At 48.6% G+C, this 15,051-nt stretch overlaps 1 protein-coding gene across 2 annotated transcripts in view; it reads right to left on the bottom strand.

The window, feature by feature from the left end:
- The window catches only part of THEMIS2 (thymocyte selection associated family member 2), a 169,416-nt gene that overhangs the window by 105,632 nt on the left and 48,733 nt on the right, over positions 1-15,051 (bottom strand). For both annotated transcript variants that reach the window (XM_077480939.1, XM_077480940.1), the window contains exon 3: positions 6,087-6,491. In XM_077480939.1, the coding sequence (XP_077337065.1) occupies positions 6,087-6,491 (405 nt within the window). The remainder of the gene's footprint in view (positions 1-6,086; positions 6,492-15,051) is intronic.

Here is a 15,051-nt window from a genome sequence, read left to right as displayed (position 1 = left end):
GACTTTGCTTACGCCCCGAGTCTGCGTGATGTAAAAGATATATATGCTAAATTTCAAGAAGATTGGATAATATTTAGAGGTTGCACACTGATTTGTTTTGTAAAAGTAGGCAAAAAATACGATTTTTAAATGTTAATTACTTTTATTGGGAAAACTAGAAATCACAAACTTAATATACTATTAAAACTATACACTAAGATAAATAGGTAATATGATAGGCAAAAGGTGTTATATTAATCAACTTCGCACGATGCAATCCCTTGTATTCTGTCATGTTGTGGATCCCCAACAATTCAAAGAACATCTTTGTTTTATTAGTAACGAAATGACTCAGGTCTTTTCCTTCAAAAACCATGTTTTTACCCTCGTTTCACTTCCTTTTTTTGCAGGTTTGGTTTCTAAATTTTTAGTCATAATTTTCTTAAAAGCCTGAGTAATATGTTCATCCAAAAAAGCCAATCCTATGTTTGTTTGTGACAGATACCTCTTAGCAACTGTGAGGGCACATTTTTTGATGTCTGCATCTGAGTAAGTGCTCAAAAGCTGTAGCACATCCAAATCATTCTTTGGAGCCCATCGACTTACAATTGCCTCATGCCAAAAGTGAACATAGGCTGACAAAATGTGCAGCCTGTTTCATTCCTTCCAATTGTCATTGAGGAATATTCAACTGTTTAGTGAAGGGGACAATACTGTATATTGCCTTTCCCATCCACCTTGCTGGATGCAGTGCCCCTTGGATCCTGAAACTGAAGTCATTTTTAGACCAACCTCCTAGGTACAGGAGTGAGAGTTGTAATAACTCTTTGTAGTCTTCTCTTGGATGACTTCCGTCTTTTAGGACATTTTGGATGTAGTTAACCATTTTCACTCGTTGTTCTTCTAGAAAGCCTTGAATGGGACTTTCTTCATCCAGGATTGTTGTATATGACTTCTTATCAAGTGAAGCCCACAGACTTTTCTTTGATAAAAGTGATCAATGTGTGCAACCCCTAAATGTTTGGGGTGTGTTCTGTAAGAAATCAGCTGCGTTGCTTCCTCCCCACAGGTCTTTTGACTGTGCTATTGACCTTGTCCCTGGAGCAACTCTGCCCAGGGGTCGTACCTACCCTCTGTCCATCCCAGAGACCCAGGCAGTGTCAGAGTATAACACTGAGAATCTAGAGAGGTTTCATGTGGAAATCCTCATCACCTGCAGGAGCAAGGTTCTTTTTTTTTGCATAAAGGATGGTACCTTGGTTTGTGTAATGCCCCAGCTGTGTTCCAAAACTTTGTCAATTAAATCTTCAGGGATCTGCTATACCAGTTTGTTGTCATCTATCTGGATGGCATTCTCATCTTTTTGGAAAATCTGCTTGTCCTCAGAAACCATGTCCGCACTGTACTTCAGCACCTTAGAGAGAATAATCTGTGTACCAAGCTGGAGAAATGTTCTTTTGAATGTTCCGAGGTCCTGTTTCTGGGATGCTTTGTCTTGAGTTTGGGTCTTTGTATGGATCCTGGAAAGGTCTTGGCCATTACCAACTGGCATCTTACTTCTAGTCTCAAAGCCACACAGCGCTTTCTTGGGTTCACAAATTATTATAGGCAGTTCATGTGGAATTACTACGGTCGGGCTGATGTACTCTCTAGGCCATTTGACACTTTGGATGAGGAGTTCACCCCTGAACCTGAGCCGATCGTTACGGCCCTAAGCATTTTTGCCCATTCTATCACCCTGGAGTCAAAAATTCCTCCTGGGAAGACCTTCGTCTCCACAGAGCTAAGTGCTAAGATCCTTCATGGGGACATGACTCCAAGGAGGCAGAACATGTTGGGTTCCTCCGATCCTTAATGCTCAAGAGTCATCACTACTGGTGGCCTAATCTCCGCTCAGATGTCAAAGAATACGTTAGGGCTTGTCATGTCTGTGCTCAGTCTAAATCCTCCACAAAAGCCCCTGCTGGTCTTCTAATGCCCTTGCCCATTCCTAAGGAGCCCTGGCCTCACATTGCCATGGCTTTTATTACAGATCTCCCACTGTCAGAGAATAATATGGTCATTTGGGTGGTAATCGATCGGTTCTCCAAGATGGCTCATTTTGTTCCTCTTCCTGGTCTTCATTCTGCTCCTGCCGTGGTTCACATTATTGTTAGAGAAATTTTCCGCCTCTATGACGTTCCTTCTCATATTGTTTCCGACACGGGCGTTCTATTTAGGTCTCGTTTTTAGAGAGCCTTTTGCTAATTCCTCAATATTGTCTTGGATTTTTTCCTCTTCTTACCACCCTCAATCCAATAGACAGGTTGAGAGAGTTAATCAGGAGTTAGAGGTCTTTCTTCGCACCTTAGTCTCTGCTCATCATGATGATTGGTCCTCTCTACTCCCATGGGCAAAATTCTCCCACAACAGTCATGTAACACCAGTTCTCACAAGACACCCTTTTTCACAGTTTATGGAAAACACCCCCAATTTCCTCTCCCCATGACCTGTTCTCCAGATATTCCGCTTTGGCTATGGCTCAGGAGTCTTTCAATTCTATTTAGGGTGATATTCATGATTCCCTCCGGGCAGCTGCTGACAAATGCAAAGACTTTGCCGACCGACCGCAGGCGTAAACCCCCTTCTCTTCAGCCAGGGGACAAAGTCTGGCTCTCCACCAGGAACATCAGGCTCCGAGTTTCTTCTTTGAAGTTTGCCCCAAGATTCATTGGTCCGTACACTATAACCTCTAAACTCAATCTGGTTTGTTTTAAACTCCAGATTCCTAAAAGCCTCAAAATCTCTAACCCTATCCATGTTGCCCTTCTGAAGCCTTTAGTCCTCAATAAGTTCCTCCCCTCTCTACTGCAGCCCCGGTCTCTAAGGATAATCAGGAGTACAAGGTTAGTCAAATTCTGGATTCCCGGGTCTGTAGAGGCATTCTTCAGTACCTCGTGCATTGGAACGGGTTTGGTCCCGAGGAGAGGTCTTGGATCACTGCATGTGAGGTCTTTGCGTCTCATTTGTTTAGGAAGTTTCATCTGAAGTGTCCCTCTAAGCCTGGGCTTAGAGACGTGCAGATGCCATGGAGGTATCAATCAGAGCTGTTCACAGCATGCAAACACAGCTGCGACGGCTCTGATCACCAGCACGCCATATGGCACTACATCCAGTGAAGGTAAGCTAGTACCACTCTAATATCGAAGGGCATACATCATTTGGCCCTTCGGTCGGCTTAAAATATTCTTATTTTTACATTTATATGCACCGGTACAGGTATACTGCCTGGGCTGGAAACACATTGTACATCTCTTCAGCTGTTTCATATACACTGAATGTGCCTCTGTTGTGCGGTGATACCTTTGATATGCTGTCTCCATGGGTATGTATTATCCAATGGAGTCTGCTTTGGATGTGTTATATCCTTATTAACTATGTTCACCGCACATCATCATATTTTGTTATACTATCATGTATTTTGTTCCAACTATTTCAGATCACATGATCTGATCTATACCCATGTTCTGTGCGGACCTTCGCTGGGGAATCTGTATGAAACTATTTTGGGGTCACGCATAAGCAGCTTCTTCTCATTACTCCTTGAGATAATGTTTACCTCCTGGTTATGAGGGCAACATGATCACCTGGTATGTCTTCTGTGCTGTTCATGATGTGTGCTTTTGTGCAACTCTAAGGCTCCTTTCACACATGCGGACAGTATGTCCATATTTCATCCATCCGTTTGCGGTTGAAATACGGACATACATGCATTCCTATGGGATAGCGGGTGTCTGCGGATGAACATCCGCAGACGCCCGATATCGTCCGCCTCCGCTATTGTCCGATTCTGCAGACGGAGGAAAATCCTATTTTTCTATCCATCTGCAGAGCGGATCGGATAAACACGGACAGACGGTCCGTGTTCATCCGATCCCCCATAGAGGAGAACGGAGAGCTGACAGGGCGCTCCCTGCACAGTGTGCAGGGACCGCCCTGTTAACCCGCCGGCTCAGCGGGGACAGACGGAGCGATCCCCGCTGAGCAAGCTGATCATCGCGGGCCGGATCATTACCGATCCATCCCGTGTGAAAGGGGCCTTTATTGTTTTGAGAAATACAAACAAAATAGATCTACATTGTTTATATTGTCTGCACAAACTATTTACTAAACGATATGTATGTATATTTATTCTTTCAATAGACACTGGGCACTGGATGTTAAAAAAAATCCCTGAAGAAGGGCATCAAGACAGAAACGTTGGGTTCATCCAACTAGCCTATCTGTGTCTGCACATACTATGCAATATTTTTATATGTAACAACATTGATGTACTTTTTGTTTTTTATTCAATATATATGGTTTCTAATAAATTTTATAATTTTGATAAAACGTATTGTTCTTGGTCACTTTTAAAGTTCCACCCACCCATGGGGGTTGTCTGTTGTTTTTCTCCTTAAATATGGGTCCCAAGAGTTCCATCCTTTCATCAGAGTCCCCAGAGTTCCTGCCTTACATCAGAATTGCCCCCTTATGTGAGGGTCCCCCTCCTTACATTAAGGTCTCCAGAATCAACGTTACATTAAAGTCCTCCCTTTTTACTAGGGTCACCAAATTTCCCTTCCATATATCATGGTTCCCAGATTCCACTTTATATCAGGGTACCCAGAGCTCCCTCCTCACATCAGGGTCCCAACAGTTTTCCCATTGTATTAGGGTCCCCAAAGTCCCTGTTGCATCAGGGTCCCAAGAGCCCCCCATTACATCAAGGTCTCCATAGATTTTACTTACTGTTCATGGCCCGTTACTTCTCTTCTATTACAGGACTGGCAGGTGGAAGCTGAAGATGGAGACGGGCTGGGTCTGTGGGAAAAAAATCCCTTCCCCTTCTCCTCTGAAACCCTGGGGTGTGGGGGCGGCACAAACATGTGATTGGTTGCTTAGAATCTGGCACGGTCCAAGCAAACAAGCACTATCACTGGCAGGCAGGGGGCAGCAGTGGTGGGCAGGGTGAATTCTATCTGCCTGCATATTTGTGATATTAGTGTGCAGCCCGCTCTGTTGCTGAAGTCGATCAGCATGGCTTCAAGGACACAGGCATTTGTTTAGGACACTGGTGGTAGTAGGACTAAGCTAGTTCTATTTACACTTGTGGGCGGCAGAAGAGTCCGGACACTGGCTTCTTATGCCCCGTACACACGAGAGGACTTAAGTCCGACAGACTTCCAAAGGAGTTCCGTCGGAGTTCTGCTGGAATTCCGACGGAGTTCTGACAGACTTTTCGGCTGAACGGACTTGGCCACACACAATCACACTAAACTCCGACGGATTCGAACGTGATGACGTACGACCCGACTCGAATAAGGAAGTTCATAGCCAGTAGCCAATAGCTGCCCTAGCGTCGGAGTAGCATACACACGAGCGGAGTTTTCGAAGGGGACCGGGTCCGGCGGAGTTCCTTCGGGAAAATTTGAAGCATGTTCCATATTCTAAAGTCCGTCAGACTTTGGTGAATCAAAAGTCCGTTGCAGCCCACACACGATCGGATAGTCTGACGGACTCGGTCCTTCGGACTTTGGATGTTGAAAAGTCCGCTCGTGTGTACGCGGCATTAGAGTTTCCTGCATGTAAGCGCAGCCCGGAAACTGGTGCCCCCCCTCCAACCTCAAAAGACTGCACCCAAGACAAGTATCACGGCTCTGCAGTGCACTGTGTCTGTCAGAAGCAGTCGGGAGAAGTCTCTCCAGCTGCAATGTTAAGTGTTGCTCACAGCGTGTGGGAACCAAGATACCCTGAAGGCATTCCGGGACTCAGCCCCGATTCGCCAGGACTTCGGGACAATTCAAATTCTGGGACAGTCCCGGCGAATCAGGGGCGGTTGGGAGGTATGATAGTATACATTTTATCAGGGCAAATATACTTTCTGCTAGAGAAGCTTTTAAAATAAACAGTTTCTAGTTCAGCTTTATCATAATACAAGATATTATAGATAATAATGAAGACAATAGAAAAAATAAAAAGACAAAATTAGAGATCTATGTCTAACATTAACTGTTTTAAATGGGAAAACATTCTGTATAGAGATATACATATTGTAGTTAATTACCATGAGCTGGTAATATACTTACTGTTCATGACTGTTTTAATTTCATATACTGGACAGATCCTATAAGCTCCAGGTCCTATAGTTCTGCATTTAAAGGCACGTTTTAGTAAAGCCGGAGACAGCAAAACCTGCTCAAGTGTATATGACTCTTTATTTTCACACTCATAAAATTGTCCTTGTGTGGATAAGGGGATTGTGATGGAGTGTGATTGGAGATCCTTATAGAACTGACATTCCGCACAATTGGTTCGTCTGTCAAATGACACAAAGTGAATTGGAAGCTGCTGCCGAATAACATGATTCCCCACAGTGAAATCAGACATGGAGGTGAACCAATATGGAAACATATCATCGCCACTGGACAATTCCGCATGTAACATCTCAAGAGTGCTGTACATGCAATTATATACGTTGACTTCAAACACACCTGGAATACAGATTTGTTGTTAAAAAAGAACTGCAGTCTGCTAAAATAATTTGTAATAAAAACATCTTTGCCATTATGAAGCTTCCCTCCAACCACTTTACATGTTATTTTCTATACAGTATCTCACAAAAGTGAGTACACCCCTCACATTTTTGTAAATATTTTATTATATCGTTTCATGTAACAACACTGAAGAAATTACACTTTGCTACAATGTAGTGAGTGTACAGCTTGTATTACAGTGTAAATTTGCTGTCCCCTCAAAATAACGCAACGCACAGTCATTAATGTCTAAACTGCTGGCAACAAAACTGAGTACACTCCTAAGCCGCGTACACACGAGCAGACTTTTCAACATCCAAAGTCCGACGGACTGATTCCGTCAGACTACTCCGCCGGACCCGGTCCCTTCGAAAAATTTGCTCGTGTGTATGCTATTCCGACGGACTAAAACCGACGCTAGGGCAGCTATTGGCTACTGGCTATGAACTTCCTTATTCGAGTCCAGTCGTACGTCATCACGTTCGAATCCGTCGGAGTTTAGTGTGATTGTGTGTGGCCAAGTCCGCTCATTCGAAAAGTACGTCAGAACTCTGTCGGAACTCCGGCAGAACTCCGGCAGAACTCCTTCGGAAGTCTGTCGGACATAAGTCCTCTCGTGTGTACGGGGCTTTAGTGTTACAAGGTCTCAGGTGTGAATGGGGAGCAAGTGTGTTCAATTTGATGTTATCGCTCTCACTCTCTCATACTGGTCACTGGAAGTTCAATATGCCACATCATGGCAAAGAACTCTCTGAGGATTTGAAAAAAAAGATTGCCAAGACCCTGAAACTGAGCTGCAGCACAGTGGCCAAGATCATACAGCGGCTTAACAGGACAGGTTCCACTCAGAATAGGCCTTGCCATGATCGACCAAAGAGGTTGAGTGCACATGCTCAGCGTTATATCCAGAGGTTGCCTTTGGGAAACAGACATATGAGTGCTGCCAGCATTGCTGCAGAGGTTGCAGGGTTGGAAGGTCAGCCTGTAAGGGCTCAGACTATATGCCGCACTCTGCATCAAATTGGTCTGCATGGCTGGCTGTCCCAGAAGGAAGCCTCTTATAAAGATGATGCACAAGAAAGCCCACAAACAGTTTGCTGAACACAATATGACTAAGGACTTAGATTACTGGAACCATGTCCTGTGGTCTGATGAGACCAAGATAAACTTATTTGTTTCAGATGGTGCCATGCGTGTGTGGCGGCAACCAGGTGAGGAGTACAAAGATAAGTGTGTCTTGCCTACAGTCAAGCATGGTGGTGGGAGTGTCATGGTCTGGGGCTGCATGAGTGCTGTCGGTACTGGGGAGCTACAGTTCATTGAGAGAACCATGAATACCAACATATACTGTGACATACTGAAGCCGAGCATGATCCCCTCCCTTTGGAGACTTGGCCACAGGGCAGTATTTCAACATGATAACGACCCCAAACACACCTCCAAGATGACCAATGCCTTGCTAAAGAAGCCGAGGGTAAAGGTGATGGAATGGCCAAGCATATTTCCAGACCTAAACCCTATTGAGCATCTGTGGGGCATACTCGAATGGAAGGTGGAGGAGCTCAAGGTCTCTAATATTCACCAGCTCTGTGATGTCATCATGGAGGCGTGGAAGAGGACTCAAGTGGCAACCTGTGAAGCTCTGGTGAACTCCATGCCCAAGAGGGTTAAGGCAATGCTGGAAAATAATGTTAGCCACACAAAATATTGACACTTTGGGCCCAATTTTGACATTTTCACTAGGGGGGTGTACTCACTTTTGTTGCCAGCGGTTTAGACATTAATGGCTGTGTGTTGAGTTATTTTGAGGAGACAGCAAATTTACACTATTATACAAGCTGTACACTCACTACTTTACATTGTAGCAAAGTGTCATTTCTTTAGTGTTGTCACATGAAAAGATATAATAAAATATTTACAAAAATGTGAGGGGTATACTCACTTTTGTGAGATACTGTATACTGTGATTTTGAACTTGCCAAATATGCTGCAGAAATCTCCCTCCACTGAGTCTGGCTGCAACCATTTTAATTGTGGGCAGCTGAAGCTGCTGCCTGTTTATTTCCTGGATTTACACAGACACACAGTGGCACACCTCCAGTTCTGCAGCTCTCATTGGTCCTCTTATGACTCACCCCCCATCCTTCCTGGCAAAATCTCACAAGAGTGAGAGAGAGAGAGCTGTGCATGATGTCATAAGCCTAGGCTTTTTACCAGACAAGAATCTGGAAGTGGGCTGTATAAGGTATTTACTGACAGAAAAAATATGATTTTTGTACTCACTGTAAAATCCTTTTCTCTGAAGTTCTTTGAGGGACACAGCTCCAGTAATCTTGACCGTAGGGTTATTATGCCCCATTCAGGAGAGGACTTGGCAGAACATGTAATACATGTGAAAAACAACAGAACTTTACAGTTCCGCCCAGGGGGCAGTCCCTCTGGTAATAACCCCTCAGCCTGCTCCCTGCAGCTCAGTATGTCAACAAGCAGTATAACGTAAACCAGCAGGAGGGGAGGGTGCTGTGTCCGTCAATGAACTTCAGAGAAAAGGATTTTACGGCGAGTACAAAAATCCTATTTTCTCTTTCTTTCATTGACGGACACAGCTCCAGTAATCTTGACCGTAGGGACGTCCCCAAGCAGTGTCATAATGAGGGGAGGGAACAGCAACATAACTTCACCCACAACCAGCGGTGCTCCCTAACAGGGGAGTCACCATCTGAACTATCTCAACAAATGCAGCAAGGTGCATTAATATTCAAAAGGTAACTTTTTCTTAACAGAAGAAAGTGTAAAATTGCAACATTACACGGCCGCCTGCAAAACTTTGCAGCCAAAAGCAGGCATCAGATGATGCGCTTACATCCACTTTGTAGAACTTTGTAAAGGTGTGAACGGACGACCAAGTCGCCGCCTTACACACTTGAGCGACAGACGCTTGATGTCGGAAAGCCCAAGAGGCCCAATTGCCCTGGTGGAATGGGCCATGACAGGAAAGGGGGCACCTGCCCCTTCAAGGCGTAAGCCTGGAGCACAATCTGTCTGATCCACCTGGAAATGGTGGCCGAGGAGACCGCTATCCCTTTTTTTTCGGACCAGCTACCGAAACGAACATAGAGTCTGACTTCCGGAAGAGAGCCGTGCCAGACAGATATACCCTTAGAGCCCGGACCACGTCCAGGGAATGGAGGGCCACCTCCTTAGGATGTGTCAGTTTAGGACACAGAGATGGCAACACAATGTCTGCATTGACGTGAAAAGCCAAAACCACCTTTGGTAGAAAAGAAGGTTGCAGACGCAACACCACCTTATCCTTGTGGATAACAAGATAGAGTGACTTGCAAGACAAGGCTGCCAGTTCTGAAACCCTCCTGGCCGATGTAATGGCCACTAAGAAGACCACTTTCTGAGAAAGAGTCAACAAGGGAATTTCCCTGATGTTCTCATGCGGCGGTTTCTGAAGCGCCGATAACACCAGATTCAGATCCCACGGAGGCAAGGGTGGAAGCACAGGAGGGACTACATGCCGGACCTCTTGTACAAAGGTGATCACTAGAGAGTGAGCCAGGGGTCTTTGGAAAAAGACAGCCAAGGCTAATATCTGTCCTTTAATGGTGCTTAAAGCCAGCTTCTGGTCTACTCCTTGCTGTAGGAACAGCAGGATCCTGGAGGTGCGCGGACGCCACCCCATCTCCTCACACATGGAGATATAGGCCTTCCATGTACGATGGTATATCTTCCGAGAAGATTTCCGTGCCCTCAACATAATTGAAATCACAGAGTCAGACAGGCCTTGGTTCCTTAGCACCTGGCTCTCAACAGCCATGCCGTTAAAACCAGCGATGGTAAACCAGCGATGGTAAAGCCAAGGCCAATCTGGGGCAATCAGTATCACTGGAATACCCTCGGCCTCCACTCTGCGGAGCAGACGTGGTAACAGTTTTAGCAGAAGGAAAGGCGTAGATAAGTTGGTACTGAGCCCATGGAGCCACCAACACGTCTGACGCGTCTGCCCAAGGATCTCTTGTCCTGGACATGAACCTTGGCACCTTACAATTGAGCCAGGAGGCCAGGAGATCCATGTCTGGTGTGCCCCACCACAGACACAGAAGCCTGAACACCTCCGGATGCAATGACCATTCTCCTGGGTCCAGCATCTGGCGACTTAGATAGTCCCCCTGCCAGTTTTATACTCCCGGGATGTAAATGGCCGACAGGGCCGTTACATGTTGCTCTGCCCACCGAAGGATGTGAGTGACCTCCCGTGCTGCAGCTTCTTGTTCCACCTTGATGGTTGACCTATGCCACCACCGTGGCGGTGTCTGACTGGAGCCTGATCGCTCAGCGCTCGGCAACTTGGATTCCGCCCCAGACCAGAGGCCCTGGGTCGACTGTACTCCCAAATGCTTCACCGCAGCTGGTCAGGCTGGCGTCTGTTGTGATCACTGTCCAAGCCGACCTCAATACACTGTCTAATTGGGCGACTATGTGGCAGATGAGGTTTAATGTTGATAAATGTAAAGTTATGCACTTGGGGCCTAAGAATATGCATGCATCATACATGCTAGGGGGAGTACAACTGGGGGAATCCATAGTGGAGAAGGATCTGAGGGTTTTGGTAGACCATAAGCTCAATAACAACATGCAATGCCAAGCTGCTGTTTGCAAAGCGAGCAAAGTCCTTTCTTGTATTAAGAGAGGTATGGACTCCAGAGAAAGAGATATAATTTTGCCCCTGTTCAAATCATTAGTAAGACCTCACCTGGAATATGCCGTTCAGTTTTGGGCACCAGTTCTCAAAAAGGATATCGGGGAACTGGAGAAAGTGCAGAGAAGGGCAACCAAACTGATAAGAGGCATGGAGGAACTCAGCTATGAGGAGAGATTAGAGGAACTAAATTTATTCACTCTTGAGAAGAGGAGATTAAGGGGGGATATGATCAACATGTTCAAATACATTAGGGGTCCATATAGTGAACTTGGTGTTGAGTTGTTCTCTGTACGGTCAACCCAGAGGACACGGGGGCACTCTTTACGTCTAGAGGAAAAGAGATTTCATCTTCAAGTACGGAAAGGTTTCTTCACAGTTAGAGCTGTGAAAATGTGGAATAGACTCCCGCCAGAGGTGGTTCTGGCCAGTTCAGTAGATTGCTTTAAGAAAGGCTTGGATACTTTCCTGATGGTACATAATATAACTAGGTACTAACATAGGTAAAGTTGATCCAGGGAAAATCCGATCGCCTATTGGGGGATCAGGAAGGAATTTTTTTCCCCTGCTGTAGCAAATTGGAGCATGCTCTGCTGGGGTTTTTTTTCGCCTTCCTCTGGATCAATTGTGGGCATAAAATTGGGTATCTGGATTGTACGATTATTTTTTATTTTATTTATTTGTTTTTAAGGTTGAACTGGATGGACTTGTGTCTTTTTTCAACCTGACTAGCTATGTAACTATGTATGTAGCTATGTAACTATGTAATGCTGAGGTAGGAACGACTTTCCGGACCGAATTGCCGGGGGTATCTCAGCCACCAGAGCAGGGAGTCCCTGACTGACTAGCTTACCCGAATGTGCCGATCCAGGGATAATGGAGATTTGTCCCATTTTGTCAATCTCTCTTTCTGCAAGACTCTGGTGTGAAACTGGGCATACGGTACTGCCTAGAAGGAGGCAACCATGAGGCCCAGGGCTTGCATGCAGAAGCGCAGCGACGACCACCTGCGGTTCATCAGCAGCTTCACTGTGGCTCTGAGAGTCTGCAGTTTGTCTGAATGGAGAAACACTCTCGCTTCCACGGAGTCCAGCAGTAAGCCTAGGTACTCCAGGCGCTGAGTCGGCACAGGCACCGACTTCTTTAGGTTCAACAGCCACCCAGATTCTTGCAGGATTTGCATGGTGATCGCCACATCCATGGGCGTCCGTAGCAGGGGGCAAGGGGGATCAAGTGCCCCCCTGGAATCCCCAAGGTGTTGCAGCCACCGCCATGCTGCATTTTTTTTTCTGAGTCCGCTGGCGGCTGCATCCTCCGCTCTCTCTTCTGTATCACAGCGCTGGGTGGCTCTGTGTTCGGCGGATGCTCTGTAACACAGTCCCGCCCCCCCAGACCAACTCATGTTATAGTAGAGAGAATCAACGTTCCGCCTATCACATGAGCCGGTCTGGGGGGCGGGCGGGACTGTGTTTCAGAGCGGCCGCCGAACACAGAGCCAGCCAGTGCTGTGATCCAAAGGAGTAGATGCCCATCCGTACACCCCGCCCTGTGTGCCACAGTGCCTGGATAGGAGGATCGAGGGGGGGGGAGGGCTGCAGTGCTCTCCTCCACCACCACACTCTCCCGTCCCCCCAGTGCTCTCCTCCACCACCACACTCTCCTGCCCCCCCAGTGCTCTCCTCCACCACAACACTCTGCTGCCCCCCCCCCCCCAGTGCTCTCCTCCATCACCACACTCTCCTGCCACCCCCTCCAGTGCTCTCCTCCACCACCACACTCTCCTGCCCCCCCCAGTGCTCTCCTCCACCACCACACTCTCCTGCCACCCCCTTCAGTGCTCTCCTCCACCACCACAATCTCCTGCCCCCCCCCCCCACAGTGCTCTCCTCCACCACCACAATCTCCTGCCCCCCCCCCCCCCCCACAGTGCTCTCCTCCACCACCACACTCTCCTGCCCCCCCGTGCTCTCCTCCACCCCCACACTCTCCTGCCCCCCCCATTGCTCTCCTCCACCACCACACTCTCTTGCCACCCCCAGTGCTCTCCTCCACCACAACACTCTCCTGCCCCCCTCCCCCGTGCTCTCCTCCACCACCACACTCTCCTGCCCCCCCCACAGTTCTCTCTTCCCCTGTTCTTGCTGCCCTCCCTGCTCTCCAGCTCTCCCCATCCTTCTATAGCCACCATCTTAGTGCTCTCCACTCCCCCGTTCACCCCCCAGTGCTCTCCCCCCTGTCCCCCCAGTGTTCTCCCCCCACAGTGCTCTCCACTCCCCCCCAGTGCTCTCCTCCACCACACTCTCCTGCCCCCCCCCAGTTTTCTCCTCCCCTGTTCTTGCTGCTCTCAGCTCTCATCCTTCTCTAGCCACCATCCCCCTGCCCCCCCAGTGCTCTCCCCCCTGTTCCCCCCCAGTGCTCTCCCCCCCTGTTCCCCCCAGTGCTCGCCCCCTGTTCCCCCCCACAGTGCTCTCCACTCCCCCAGTCCTCTCCCCTCCGTGTTCTCTCCCCAGTGCTCTCCCCCGTTCTCCCCCCCCCAGTGCTCTCCACTCCCCCCAGTGCTCTCCCCCCAGTTCTCCCCCCAGTGCCCTCCACTCCCCCCAGTGCTCTCCCCCAGTGCTCTCCCCCCTGTTCTTTCTCCCCCCAGTGCTCTCCTCTCTCCCCCTGTTCTTTCCCCCTCAGTGCTCTCCACTCCCCCCAGTGCTCTCCCCCCCCTGTTCTTTCTCCCCCCAGTGCTCTTCATCTCTCCCCATCACTCTCCAGCCCCCACCCCAGTGCTCTCCAGCCCCCCCATTCTCCCCACCCCTTTTCTTTCTCCCCCCCCCAGTGCTCTCTACCCTTCGTGCTCTCCACCCCTGTTCTTTTTGGCTCCCCCCAGCACTCTCCACTGCCCACCCCTGTACCCTCCACTCCCCCTGCATTTTTCCCCCACCCATGTGCTCTCCACCCCCCATAGTGCTCTCCAGTCCCCCGTGCTTTCCACCCCTGTTCTTTCTGGCCCCCACTGGTGCTCCCCCCATTGCTCTCCACTACCCCCTGCTCTTTGTACCCCCCCAGTACTCTCCAGCCCCCATGCTCTCCACCCCTGTTTTTCTCCCCCCCCCAGTGCTCTTCACAACCCCACACTCTTAGCCACCCCTTAGTGCTCTCAGCCTACCGTGCTCTCTACCCCTGGTCTTATTGGCTCCCCCAGTTCTCTCAAGTTCCCCCTCAGCGCTCTCCACTCCCCACCCCTGTGATCTCCACTCTCCCTCGCTCTTTGCCCCCACCCATGTGTTCTCCAACCCCACCAGTACTCTTTGCTCCCCCTTCTGTCCAACTCCCACCCAGTGCTCTCCACTTCCCTAGGACCAGAGGGCAGGCTGACTGGGGCTGAAAAATGAGGACAGCTGAAGGTACAGGTGGCCAGGGACCACTCCATCTCACAGCAGACAGATCCTCTGGAAGGAGCACCGTCCCCATCCAAAACAAGAACAGACCCTGTCTGTTGCTGGCCGTCATGGATATCCTCCTGGCATGCAAGGTACTGTACCGAGCATCAACAACACACCTTCCCACAGACAGGGACTGCAGACTGGGACATGGGGCACAGGAGGGGCTGCAATGATGGGCACAGTGAGACTGCATTCACGGCACAGTGAGGCTGCATTTGATGGACACAGTGAGGCTGCATTTGGTGGGCACAGTGAGGCTGCATTTGGTGGGCACAGTGAGGCTGCATTTGGTGGGCACAGTGAGGCTGCATTGGTGGGCACAGTGAGGCTGTATTGGTGGGCACAGTGAGGCTGCATTTGATGGGCACTGGTGAGGCTG

This window comes from Lithobates pipiens, unplaced genomic scaffold, assembly GCF_037356315.1.
Source record: "Lithobates pipiens isolate NorthernLeopardFrog02 unplaced genomic scaffold, aLitPip1_a1.2 Scaffold_16, whole genome shotgun sequence".
NCBI classification, from domain to species: Eukaryota; Metazoa; Chordata; class Amphibia; order Anura; family Ranidae; genus Lithobates; species Lithobates pipiens.
The sequence above is the reverse complement of the archived record's forward strand: the minus strand, read 5'-3'. Positions and strand labels throughout refer to the sequence as shown.